This window comes from Sturnira hondurensis, unplaced genomic scaffold (assembly GCF_014824575.4).
Source record: "Sturnira hondurensis isolate 20B ecotype Veracruz unplaced genomic scaffold, ASM1482457v3 Scaffold0010128, whole genome shotgun sequence".
Taxonomy (NCBI): domain Eukaryota; kingdom Metazoa; phylum Chordata; class Mammalia; order Chiroptera; family Phyllostomidae; genus Sturnira; species Sturnira hondurensis.
The window spans coordinates 26,952,286-26,965,932 of NW_028082759.1; the positions used below are offsets into that span (position 1 = coordinate 26,952,286).

The window sequence follows — 13,647 nt, forward strand, 5'->3', positions numbered from 1 at the left end:
GAACCAGGGTTCAGAGCCGGGTCCAAAGCTCTAGGGACACCGTTCAACCTCCAAAGTCGAGCCTGAACCCTGACTTCGTGAGAATAAGCACACCACAGGTTCCCAAGCTGGTCTGGAATTGGAGACACAGGCTAAGAAAATGCAAAGTCCTAGGACACCCACCAGGCTAACCACAACAACGCAATTCCGGGCCATGGCAAAATGTCCTGCAGTTACACAGAACAGCAAAGAAAGCACTGGCGTGAGAGGAGGAAAACAGTAAAACTGCCAATGATTGAGAAATCACGTTCTGAAGAAAACAACATGCTCACTCCATCAAGATGAAAGGACAGATATGGAAGTTCTCCAAGTGGATATTTCAGTGACCACGAGTGTGCACGGGGTGTCCCACGCCCAGGGGCAGGGGGGTGGGGGGTGGTGTCTAGCACTCTGCTACATGAACACTTACAACGGGGAGGCGCCCGTGGACTCGGTGCAGATTCACCCGCACGGTGATGTCCCAGGGACGCAGGGACAGCGGGTGCACTGCCTTGGCTGCGCTTCCGTTCTCCCTCCTGTCACCTTCCATTCCGACGGCAGTCCACCCAGAGCTGGAGGATGTCGACAGGGACAGGACGGGACTCGAAACAACCTCCTCAAAGTCCATGTACATGTCGTCCTCCCCAAAGTAGTTTTCCTGCAGGTATGGAGACAGACTGCTGTCAAGGGTGGCAGCAACAACCTCTCACCTTGGAGCCTAGAGTCCGTAAGCTGAGCATCTCTCTGGCCTATTTTACTTCATTAAAAGTATCTGGTCTGTTTCCTTAAAATAAAGAAAAAAAAGGTGTATATATTTAAGAAACATGCTTACTTGACTGCTTAGTAAATCAATATTCTGTAGCAAAAAAGCCCTCGTTACTTAAGTTTATATAGTAAACTTCTTGATAATACCACCCCCAATTATAGCAAAAACTTGCAATCTACAACCTGGAAGAAATAGTTGAAGATGTGTAGATGCGACGGTCTTCGTCCGCACTTCCCAGAGCGGGAAGGAAGCCGGGCCCCAGAGGAATGACTGCCTGCCCCTTGCTGCAGGGCACAGCATCCCCGTTAGCTAAGCACCCTCTGGCCCAGCCTCCACAGCAGTGAGACCACAGAAGAGATGGTAGTTCTTTTAAAAAGCGTACCTTTATACACAAAAAGGCATTTAACAGAGGCCCATAGAGTGTTATCTGAGAGTCCGGGGACAGCTCCATCTCCACGTGCAGCCTGTCCGGCGGAAGTTCCGAGGGGTCGACGGGGGGGCGCGAGGACGTGGAGGGAGCAGAAGCGGCTCTGTCTGACGTCCTCTGGGACGGCCTCAGCACAGACAGCATCGTTTCCTCCATCTCTGACACTGAACGAACCAGGAGCAAAAAGTTTGGTGACGGCAGCAGAGGACCTCTCGGAAGTTCTTCAAGGACCCACTCACTAAGAAATTCTATTTGGCAAATATGAAAGCAACTGACCCTGTTATAATGGCTAGAGTATACAATGAAAACAAACCTGAAGGACTAAGAATAAAGAATGTGAAACAGAAGAGACCTTGCTGGAACATGAGCAGAAATACCTGAGTCATACTACAGAATCAATGAGAAGTTCCCGGGAACATGGAGTCCCTGCGACACGAACTCGGGTCACGGTTAGGCTTTAACCCTGCTTGGAGTAACATGTGCTTGGTTTCCGACAAATAGCTATTCAAACAGTGCGCTGTTATCGAGCTCCATACATGAGAACAATTTTGAAAACCGTTCTTTGAAACATAACTTACTGGAAAAATGCAGAGGACCCCAGTTTTAAGGCACAGAAGCCTCAGAGTAGTAACTATGACATCACCACATTCAGTTAAGAAACTAGCATTTCACAAAACCAAGTACTTTAAGTATCAACGCAGAGACCGACATACGCCGTGTTCGCAATGCCAGCTCTGCCGCTCCTGTCGTGGCAGAGCTGAAAAAATTACGTAACTGCTTTCTCCGGCACATTGCCTCGGAGTTGTAGGGACTGAAAGAGATAACTTAAGTCAGGAAAGAGCTTGGCCTAGTATTTGATACATAGTAAGTGCTCAGTAGAAGTTAGCCATAATTATACCAAAATCCTTAAAGGATTTTAAATGTACACAATTATGTCAAAAGAACAGATGCATGTTCCGTTCTTGTATCTTTGATGACTATCAATCATAGCATCAGATTTTCCAAGTGCAAATGATACAGAAATACTTACGCGACTGTTTCAGCTGCTCATCTGCTTTCTGGGGGTAAATCGGGTGCCATGTGTAGTCGATGGTGAGCAGGACACTTGGCACAGCCCAGCATTCAACCCAGCCAGCCCTGTGAGAGCCGAGAGCAAAGTCTCTAGTGAGGTGCCCACGCTCTCACCGCGCGCCAACGACGGCACAGGTAGGGAGGCTACCGCTGTGCTCCGAAGGACTCCGCAACCCACAGTCACCCCGGCAGGCACTCACTTTTCTTGAGTGAGGTTCCGCCATTTTGGCTTGACTGTCTTCTGGCCGCTCTGGCACTCAGCAGGGAGACCAGTGTCATGAGTCATTTTATTCGGGTGGCAATTCTTTACTAGCATAAATAATGAATATTTGCTAGGGTGGCAATCTGGTAGAAACAGATGAAGGTCAACATCTTCTCCCTAAAAATTAATTCACAATAACCAACAGCAATAAAATAAGTATGTGAACATGTTAGGTTACTACTTACTCTCTAATAATCTTGAGAAAAAATTAAAAAGAAAACATGAATTACAAAAGGCAGATTTAACACTGAACAGTCAGATAAATAACTGGAATTAAGATTTTACATTGACTAAAACTAAATTCTGATGAGAATGTCAAGAAAAAAGCCAGGGAAATAAACAGCATAGTTTCCACAAAACAGTATAAGGATTATCCTCCACGGGTACCCATGGATATTTCGCATGCAGTTCAGCAAAAAGTAAAAATAAAAAACTGTCTCACCAATATAAGCTCAGGTGGAATATGTCCTGTTTTTGTAGATTTTTACAAAATGATTGTCTCTTTTGGTTCTAATAAGTCTCGATTCCTCAACTGGCTTTTAGGAATCCTGAAATGGTACCTCTAAGGGTTTTCATTCAGCCTCCCCTTTGTCTTTCTGGGTCTTCTAAACTTTCCCATCCTGATGCCTGGTTTCCTAACAGGCTCACAGCCCACCACTGAAAAGAGCAGAGCCCTATGCTCAATTGCCTGGGTTCAAATTCCACCTGGGCCGCTCACCAGCTGCACGGCATGTTACTAAGCTCAGCGCCTCAGTTTCCTACTCCTTACATGCAGATGACACCTCCACCTGCCCCCAGGGTTTGTTCTGAGCTAATGACGACATGGAAGCCTAGAAGGCATGTCCGGCACATCCGGAATGATTCACAGGTGTCAGCTCCTCTTCTATCATTGTGGCTACTCTTCACCATCACGACTTCCGTCAACACTACAACCACTACTGACTGCTACGCCCTACAACTGGGTGTTTCCCAAGACTCTGAACGCGTGAGTGGCTTCAGACAAAAGCATTTTTGGTTATGGCTTGAGTTCATGGTTGCAATGAGGAACGAGAGGGGGAAGTCTGAAGTCTAGTTCACAGACAGTGAACATTAGGTCACCCACAGAAGTTAGAAAGCAATCAACTCAGGGAGCAATTGTGTGACCTGGAAGTCAGTGAACAGTGGAGGAAAGCTAATAAGCTACTTCATGAAGCCAGGGACCCACAGAGGGGCAAGGAGGGACCGCACGCACTCGGAGGGAGAACTTGGTGCTGCATGTCGCTGGGACAAAGTCCATAAACGGCAGAGAGAAGTCAATGTTCAGTGTTTCCCCACAGGCTGCCAGATACACTGAAAAAAAAGAAAGAGGAAATTTACTTTTAACTTCAATAAAAGTTTAAATAATACTTGCCTCACATACACACCCAAACAAAATCAAATTTAAGACTATATGTTTAACCCAATACAAATCGAAACACTTCTCTAAAAGTCCCACTCAGTAATAGAAAAAAGATCAATTCCAAAATACAAAATCAATGCCAATCTATTGGTATTTATCTCAACAAATGGAACACTTGACGTAATTTTTAAAAAGTCCTCACCATTTTCCTGTTGTTTAGTGGAACAGTCAATCCAGTTGTGCTGATTAGCTGCCCAGATCATTTCAAACTGATGAAACATGATTTTAAAGTTCCAGGTATACGGAACAAATGAAAAAATGTCTGGAGCACTATCACTAGACCAGTCTTGAATTAAATCTAAAATTATCAGGATGAAAGACAGAAATTAAAGTTCACTGAAATTCAGAAAACAAAATGCAAAGATTGTAATAACAGTCAAAACTATAATTTTAAATTTTTATTTATTTATCTTTAGAGGAGAAGGGAAGGAGAGAGGGAGAGAAATATCAATGTATGGTTGCCTCTCCTACATCCCCTGCTGGGAACTGGCCTGCAACCCAGGTATGTGCCCTGACTGGGAATCAAATCTCCATTCTCTGGTTTGTGGGCCGGCGTTCAATCCAATGAGCTACACCAGCCAGGGCTGAATTTTTATTTAAAAATAAAAGGAACTTTTATACTGAAATATTAAAAGATTTTGATTAAGGTATAGCTAAAGGATTTAGCAGCAAACAGATGTTTACTTACTAATCACAGTTCCAAATCAGAAAAAATGTATGCACTTCATGAAATATTTTCTAAAGAAACTATAAAGAGAAAGACATCACCTGATGTTCTACGGCCCGAACACCCCGCACTGAGGGTGCTCACCTGTGTGGGTTTCTGCACTGTCCACAGACTCCTCTCGGAAACGGAAGTCTGTCTGCTTCATTGTACCCTCTCCTGCATATTTCTTCCTACCTCTTCCTCCCCCTCCCTCCCTCCCTCTTTTTTTGAGGGGAGGGTGCAACCTGGTAGATGCCACCTTGGAAGATGGCATCTCATTCCATCGAACTGTTCATTACAGCAGGGCGGGTCATTTTTTGAAGCTGTTTATTCGTTAAACAAACACGCACAGATGTGCACTGAGCACCAGACTCTGCCCTGGAGCCCGGTGCACAAAACACAGACCTGGCCTTCTAAGAATTGAGAGCCATCACCTTTGCTGACTGCTGCTTAGTCCTACTGCTGATGTGTATGGTTTAATCACTGCTTTTTAAACTGCGTGCCTATTCTTAGTGCGCTTATCCTTTGGCATCTCAATTCTTTTTCACCACAGCAGGGAGAAACTCTTCTCAGAGGATGGCAGCCCTGGCCTGCCGCGGCGCCTTCCTCCTGCCCTGCACCCCGTCCTTCGCACACTCTGCCTGGTGCCGGCAGGGACGCTTTGGTGCCCATAGCCCCCCAGAGGTGCCCCTCACGCAGCTGTGTCACGGGGCCCTAGGCTGGTGCGTTTAGAGTCAGATGCATTTTCTGCATCTAGTGGTATGATCACTTGATCCCTGACTCCAAAAGCAAAACCTATGGAACGGACAGCCGTTCCCTGTGATGAATCTCACTGGGCTGTGTTCGCAAGAAAATTACCTGTGAAGAAGTTCTTCTGTGCAAAGATGAAGTGGTAGGTGGCTTTGTACACCTCTAATTCACACTGCCACGTCTGGGGCATGTTCCACACTCGGGGGTAGCTGGCATTGATGTGGAACTGAAAACCAATGTCAGGTCAAAATGTTAGCGCCTCAAACGTGACCCTGGGGGAACAGTATCAGAGATGAACTCGCACAGACTGGTGAGTAGGGACCGCTATCTTCCTACTCAGTGAGACAGAGGTCCCTTCCACATTTCAATATTACTATGGCTAAAGGGCAGTATCCACGGTTACGTCCAGTTCCTTGAAATACTAAGCCACGATGTAGTCAAAAACGTTGAGGAACAACAACCAGGCTACAGTTTCAAGACCGTACTCCAGCTAAATCCGTGGAGGAACAGGCAACCCCCTAACTCGTCTGCCCGCTTGAACTGGTCAGCCAGAGGCTCAGGCTCGGAGGTGGGGCAGGGCAACGCACACTCACGCTCAAGGCTGCGCCCAGGGCCTCCTGGGCTCCTGTCGGACAACACAGCTGTCACAGGCCCACACTCCCCCTGCCAAAGCTGGACACTCCCGCGAAGGCATGAGCTGCCTCCCCTGGCTGGCTGTACTGACCAGCAAGGGCTCAGCAACCATTCAAATGCTGACCGTGCCAGTCAAAGACCTATTTATGGTACCAATATCTTCCTGGCCAATTCAAAATTTTCCTTTGAATTTACATACATCATGCGTAAGCAGCTTGTTTGGGGAAGCAAGTAAGGACCCACTGGCAGCACATTTTATAAAAGAACCTGCTCTGAGTACCAGCCATGCACAGAGCGGCCTTCGCTGCTGCTGTTGGCCCTCACAGAAATTAACAGTCTGCCTGACCACGGAGTCTGCAACCTAAGGTCGGGTCACGAGTATTTCCCAAACTTTCCTGGTTGTGAGAGGGGGCAACCCAGGGTGCCAGGGTTTTCTCCCTTTCACCTCATCCATCGCGACCGTTATCCCTAGGAAGAGCCCACTGGGGCCACAGGTCAGGCTCACCGCTAACATTTCTGCCTCCAGCAGCGTCCGGTACTGCATGCTGCTCGTGGCGTCGACGTGCAGGAGCTGTCCTTTAATTGCAGGGGTGTAGCCTGGTGAGTGAAAGCACAAAAACTGAGAACCCAAATACGTACACACACGACTTAAAAACTGGGACCCCACCACCACCCGAGGAAGAGACCCCTGAAGGCAGTGGTCGTTGCTCCGTAAATCACCCCGGTGGGGGACGGCGTGCTCTCCCTAACAGGCGCCGTCCTCGTGTGAACACGCCGGAGGGAGAGAGCTCGGCCCCGCGTCCTGTGGACCGTGGCTGGGCCCCCTCGCGCGGAACCGCAGGTCCCCTCTCGGTGAGGGTGCCGACCACGTCAGCATGTGCCGGGCCCTGTCCCTCCCCGACTCAGCCCGCGTGTTCCTGTCACTTCCAGGCCGCCTTCTCGGCAGCAGTTTCTACACGACTGCTCTTCCTCAGTGACGACCATGACCCCACGCCTGCAGCCCACTCTCACGAGAGCAGCACGAGGGGGTCTCCCATTCCTGTTCGTGATGGAGGCCCTGCAGGAGCGCTAACCCGTGGTCCTCACCATACGGCCACTTCCTGCTCTGGGCATTTTATTTTCAAACACCTGAATCTCTGAAAAAATGTTTCACGTGCATCTGAGTTCTGTTTTCACTGTCTCATACTTAGGCCTATTTTCCCTCAGACAGTCCTCTTAAAAGCACCTGACCTTGACCAAGGGCCTGACCAGGCTCCCCTTGGACGCACGGCCAGTGTGCTGCAGCACGTCCGTGAACCCCCACAGGGCTGCCGGCCTCTCCCTGTGCACCAGTAACGGTGTGAGAGGTTCTGTGCAGATCCTACTGACTACACACGTGGTCAGCGTGCAAACAGCAGCTGTGCTCCCGCAACCAAGCCGTGCAAGTTCACGCGACCCCAGTGCCTGTCCCCGTCACAGGCCTGCAGCTGCAGCTGTCCACTGGCCACGCGAGTCCCACTCTCCCAGAAGCTCTGCTTCAAGACTCAGTGGGATTATTGTGACAGGAACACGCACAGGGCACCAAGAACGGTGTGGAAATCACTCTCCACTTAGCAATCCTAGCACCGCTGGTTAGTGATTTTTAAACACGGGTAAGGGGCTATTCCCTGCACCCTGGAGGAAGAAAGTGTAAGTTCATTTTAATCGCCCTCAGTTACAGATGTACTAAGAGGACAGAAAGAACAAGAAACAATTAAAGTGGCTATATGATATTTTGGTCAGCCTAACACAAATATTTAATCACGCTGCTGATTCACTTGTATCAGAGCCCAAATTTCAGATGTCTAATGAATTACATTATTTCAGCTCAGATGAAACTAGTTAGAGGGGCAAATTTAATATCTGAAATATGAAACGATCTCGTTGAAGTTACGCTGTTCACAGCACCCAGTTTACTCCCGGACAGAATCTACGACATGACCTAGAACAAAGCCTGAGTCCTCCAGTCAGTCACTGGCTGGGCCGCGTGCCAGCTGCTGGGCTCAGTGTCCGGTGGACGGAGGGGGAAGAAAGACACAGCAGCTGCTCCCACGGGGTCCCAGGGGACGCACAGGCCGAGCAAATGCTGCTCACCCTTACAGAAGAGAAACATGGGGTATAACGGAAGCACAGATTCACAGGCCTATCCTGATTTGTAAACACCTTCCCCTCTCTCTGGGCACACAGATGGTTCAGTTATGTAATATCTATTATCGATAACGACGGGTACATTACAATATAATGAGAAGCTGCAAAAGAAAGCCCCAGGGATGCAGGTTAGTTCAGATGAGCTGACAAGCCACCGTCTGTGTACTGGTTCCCCACAGCTCGCGTGGAACAGGAGGCGGCGGCGGCTTACCGTGCTCCGAGACAGTCATGGGGATGTTGATCTCCAGGTAGGAGCCAGCGCCCACGTTCACGTGCACAGCGTTTGTTTCCTGCGGAAAAGTCGGTTCACACAGAGCATTTGCCGAAAGTGCTCTACAACCTTCACTTCTGAGTTCTTATCACAGACAAAAATATAGTCATCAAGGACACTAAATACGTATCCAAAGTTCTTAAGAACACAAGTTCAAAGTCATACCAAAAATACACTAAAACAATCTGCGCAAATATAAAGGAGAAAGTGAGGCAGACTGTAGTAGGAGGTATTTTATTAATAGTGGTTAACTTCCTTCTACTTTCAGCACTTAATGAAAGTACCATATATGCCGCTGTTGCGGGTCGGGTGGCAGGAAGCTCACAGAAATGACTCCAAGTACAGAACTGGCCACCAGAAAAACACTCTGGAAAACAGTGTTCAAACTTTAAACACTATTTGCTGAACATTATTTCAATAATTACCCTATTCTTGGTAAACAGCAAGTCAATTGTGGCATCGGCAATAATATTCATGCGCAGTTCAAAGGCAAGGATCTGCCTTGGCCTCCCCGGCCGTGCAATTTCAGAAACTTTCAGAACTTGATAATCGGGTGGGAAGAAAAACTTCCATAAACAATCTCTGTATAAGGTAGAAAGAATAGAAACATGTTATTCCAACAAAATTACCTCTAATAAGGGACCAGAATCAATATTGTACCTTTATGTTATCACTACTATCTTATCTAACAAACAGACAAAACAGAAAAACATTAAATCACAAACGCCTCCTCTAGTTTCCTCTCAGTGAAACAGAAGCCTTCTCTACCGTGAGAAAGGCTTTGTACCAGCTGTCCCAACAGAGACGCTGCTGGATGACCTCTAAGCAGTGCCTGTTAGCCTAAAAATTCAGATGTGGCCCTGGCTGGTGTAGCTCAGCGGATTGAGCGCAGGCCTGCAAACCAGACGATCGCAGTTCAATTCCCAGTCAGGGCACATGCCTGGGTTGCAGGCCAGTTCCCAGCAGGGGACCCATGAGAGGCAACCATACACTGATATTTCTCTCCCTCTCTCCTTCCCTTCCCTTCTAAAGATAAATAAATAAAATCTTTAAAAAAAATTCAGATGTGTCCTCATCCCTCCCGGCAAACGTCCTCTCCTTCGCACAAGGCTCTTCCTCCCCTCGCTAACCCTTACTTATGTTTCAAAACTCTACTCACATGTCCCCCACCAGAAAAGCCTCCCCCGAGTCTCTTCTTTCATCTTTAATACGAGTCTTGTACCTTTACAGTCTTGTACCTTGCACCTTGAACTGTGGTTCCCTAAATATTCTTATGTTGAAGTCCTAACCTCAGAGTTTGGCCATATTTGGAGACAGGGTCTCTACAGAGGTAATTAAGTTAAAATGAGATCTGTCTGGTGGGCCCCCATCTAATTTGGACACAGAGACCTCCAAGACACACAAAAGGGAAGACCACGCAAAGACGCAGGGAGAAGACGGCCGTCCACGAGCCAAAGGAGAGAGGCCTCAGACAGGTCCTTCCCTGGCGGCCGCAGCCTTCCTGAGAAACCAGCCCAGCCGACGCCTCGACCGCAGGCCTCCACCTTCGGCACTGTGAGAAATCCCTACTGTTTAAGCCATGTGGGCCGTGGTACTTCATTGTGGAAGCCCGAGCAAACCAATTCAGTACCTTTCAAAGTTTTTCAAGAGTTTTTACTGACCTCTATTATATCACGTAATAAACCTCTCTGTTTCTTTTGTCCTCCTCTGAAGCTGAACTATCTGTTTCTATAATGGAATCCGCACAAGCCCAACCATCGGTGACATACCCATTGATCAAACACAAACGGGAAACAAAAGACCCTACTACGAATGCTCGTCAGTCGCCATCTGGCTATGAACAAACTCTTCCTTTACAGCCGATTGCTCCACAAACAAGTCACTGTGCAAATTCATATGTCTAGAGATAACTTACCCTGCCATAATAAAACAGCTTAGGGAAATATTAGGCTGGTTGTAATAGAAATTAAGAGTAGAGCTCGTACATTTGAAAGACTTCCTAGAAACGGAGTTCACTCGCGTACCTCTGTCTATCAGCCCACGGTCCGTAGTTGAAGTCTGTTCCTTTACCACAGACTATGTCCAGGCCCCAACATGGAGGCAAATCTTGTAATTTGCAATCCTCACTGCTTAGTTCTCCTTCAATATTTTCTTCTGTTTCTTCTGGAACAAGTCCTACACATTGCAAAATATAGAAAATAACGGCAGTTACTTAAAAGAACCACTAAAATATTTCTTTAGGTCAGCAATTCTAAAAACTTTTTGATCTCAGGAACACTTTATACTCATAAAATAACTATACATATACATATGTATATATATATACATATGTATATACATAGTGTATTTTAATAAAAGTAACATTTTCATTTCATTTTTAATAAAAATATTTTCAATGAAAAATAACCATGTTTTCTACAATAATTTAGTGAAAACTGTTGGCATTATTTTATTCTGGCAAATACCTGTAACATCCAGCCTAAAAGAAAACACCCTGGTTCTCACAGTTGTTTTTGCATTAATTCTATCGTGTAAGGATTTGGTGAAGCGTCACACCAATAGGTGGACAGAAAAGGGAGGAGTGTTTTGATAGCGCTTTCTGATAACTCTGGGTATTCTTCCGTGACACTCTGCCGACACGCGACAAGCAGCATTTTCTCAAAGGCCAGTTACAATGTGGAGTCTGGCTGTCTTGTGTGCCGCCACACGAAAACATGCTGTTTCCTCCCTTGCTCTTGGCGGGGGTCTCTCGCCCGCCACACGACTCTGTGACCTCACGCATCGGTCGTGTGGAAGGAATGGATTCACTAAGACAAGCACAGCTGTCCAAACATTAACGAATGCCGTTACACACTTCAAAACTTTCTTGATTCAACTTTCGACAACGACACAGGTATTTTCTACTGTAGCGGACACTCTTACAGGCACATCTACCACTTACTGATGCTAACTTACACCCTAAGTAAAGAGACTTAACGTGTGATTACCCACCCCATTGCACAGAAGAAACAGAATCACAGTGTGGATCCACTGCCAGGCAGCCCTACCTGGCTCGTCCATGTAGTAGTATATGTCCACGTCGTTCGACTGCATCACCACGAAGCCTTCTCCCATCAATCTTGGAGGTCTGCAAGGAGGCGCAAGGCAAGCTAAGTACAGTTCCAGAAGACAGGATGCTCAGTGCTCCAACCACGAGCGTGTAGCCTGCCGTCGGGTGGCAGCTGTGTGTCCGCGGTTCCCTCTGCCCCAGGCTCTCATACACAAGCAGCCCACCACCACGAGGGGAGCCCACAGTGCATCACTAGTGCACCCTGCCTCCTGATGCAAGGAGCTACTCAAGGGGCAGGGTGCGAATCCGGAAAGCTGGGTGAAAATCTGACCAGGACTTGAATGCCAAGCAAGTTCCATCGTAAGTGTACCAGCCTCATTTCAACCATTTCCCAAGAGTAATTTCAACTCAAGTTCAAATTTCATTAACTCACAATGGTACTCCACCATAATGAATTTGCTGAATTTACTATTTACTCATTCCTTTTGTAAACAAACCCACCTGTAAAGTGTATTTTCTATTATCAAATACCAAAGCTTAATTGCCCAAAATGAGTTTCCCAAATACACTAAGAAGGAGAAAAGGGTAAAAAAATTATAGCTACATAATCTTATAAAAATATTTAAATTAGAGTTTACCAATGGATAGCATATCCACTTTCCTTATAAAGCAGGACTATACTATTCATTGATTTAATAGCAAATATACCTCATTACTGCCCAACTTGTAACAAAGAAACTAAAAGGATGCTAAACATCTTAATTAATATCTACATTAGATATAAAAAGATCATTGTGGCCCTGGCTGGTGTGGCTCAGTGGACTGAGAGCCGCCCTGTGAACCAAAGAGTCACCAGTTCAATTCCCAGTCAGGGCACATGCCTGGCTTGCAGGCCAGGTACCCAGTAGGGGGGGGGGGTACATGAGAGGCAACCACACACTGATATTTCTCTCTTTCTCTTCCTCCCTCTCTTCCCCTCTCTCTAAAAATAAAGAAATAAAATCTTTTTTAAAGATTAAAGCAGAAAGAAATGACTGTTACAAGGATTCTTACTCATCATTTTGAAGGCCGACGTATCGTGGGCTGGGCACGAGCATGACGCGCGCGTTCTCCAGCTTCCCTTTCACAATGTGCATGAACTGGTCCAGGTGACTGGAGGGCGGCTTCGTGGTGTAAGTTAAGAAAGCATCGTCGAAGTTGATGCACAGAGTCTGCGGCTGGTAGTGGTTTCCAAAGGCCAAGCGTCCCTGAGAAAAGGAGAGACATCGTGCCATACTACCAGGCTGTGTTTTCCCCTTAGCGGACCGAGTAACAAGCATTTTCAAGCAACGACTGAATGATTCCACTTTACCACTATCTATAATGAAACTGCTGCCCTGGTCAATGCAGACCTGGGTTTAAAGAGATTCAAGCCCTGTGAACAAATAGGCTTTCAGGTCTAATAAATTTGTGCTGAAGTGGTACTGGTGTTAAAATAATTCCTTCACACTTTATGAAAGCTGGAACCAAAATAACTACAAAATTACATTCTTTTCTTAAGTGAAAATTATGTTTGCAAAAAAAAAGCTTCTGTCATGAGCCCACCAAACGTCCCTTGTAGCAGAACCGACTCACGGTGCTCACGTTGACCTTTATGACCGGAATGAGGGATCTCCAGGAAGATGTGGGGTCCTGAGATTCTGTTTTCACTTTTACTCTGAGGAAAAAAAACAAAAGCTGACATACATAAGAAAACTTAAATACCTGAGGATACAGTGGACTTCCTCAAAACATCCATCAGTAATGCCAGCCACGCCTTTCCAGGTGTGCTTCTCGGTGGCTCCCATAAGCAAGACGGAGACTGTCTACCCGAAGACTGACACCCCTAAAGTGCCCGTGGGAGGCAGGTGGTCACGTGTCAGTTTTCGGGTCGGCGAGCACTAATGACAAAACTGCACTCTCAGAATGACAAGCCTTAACGTCCCGAGTGCAAATTGGGAGAGGATGTCATTACACCTGCCACCGTGCCCACTGCACCCCAACAGGACATTTTACAAGATAGCCAGAATTATTGTCCACACGAGTGACCACGGGACGAGTCACTCCGAGGT

At 46.8% G+C, this 13,647-nt stretch overlaps 1 protein-coding gene across 8 annotated transcripts in view; it reads right to left on the reverse strand.

The window, feature by feature from the left end:
- BLTP1 (bridge-like lipid transfer protein family member 1) overlaps window positions 1-13,647 on the reverse strand; it is a 118,679-nt gene that overhangs the window by 85,305 nt on the left and 19,727 nt on the right. For all 8 annotated transcript variants that reach the window (XM_037058586.1, XM_037058588.1, XM_037058591.1 and 5 more), the window contains exons 8-21: window positions 13,172-13,253; window positions 12,611-12,804; window positions 11,556-11,635; window positions 10,533-10,683; window positions 8,934-9,090; window positions 8,449-8,527; window positions 6,577-6,668; window positions 5,547-5,664; window positions 4,125-4,280; window positions 3,776-3,873; window positions 2,483-2,661; window positions 2,242-2,348; window positions 1,167-1,375; window positions 449-676 (exon numbers count right to left, since the gene is read on the reverse strand). In XM_037058586.1, coding sequence (XP_036914481.1) covers window positions 449-676; window positions 1,167-1,375; window positions 2,242-2,348; window positions 2,483-2,661; window positions 3,776-3,873; window positions 4,125-4,280; window positions 5,547-5,664; window positions 6,577-6,668; window positions 8,449-8,527; window positions 8,934-9,090; window positions 10,533-10,683; window positions 11,556-11,635; window positions 12,611-12,804; window positions 13,172-13,253 — 1,930 coding nt within the window. The remainder of the gene's footprint in view (window positions 1-448; window positions 677-1,166; window positions 1,376-2,241; window positions 2,349-2,482; window positions 2,662-3,775; window positions 3,874-4,124; window positions 4,281-5,546; window positions 5,665-6,576; window positions 6,669-8,448; window positions 8,528-8,933; window positions 9,091-10,532; window positions 10,684-11,555; window positions 11,636-12,610; window positions 12,805-13,171; window positions 13,254-13,647) is intronic.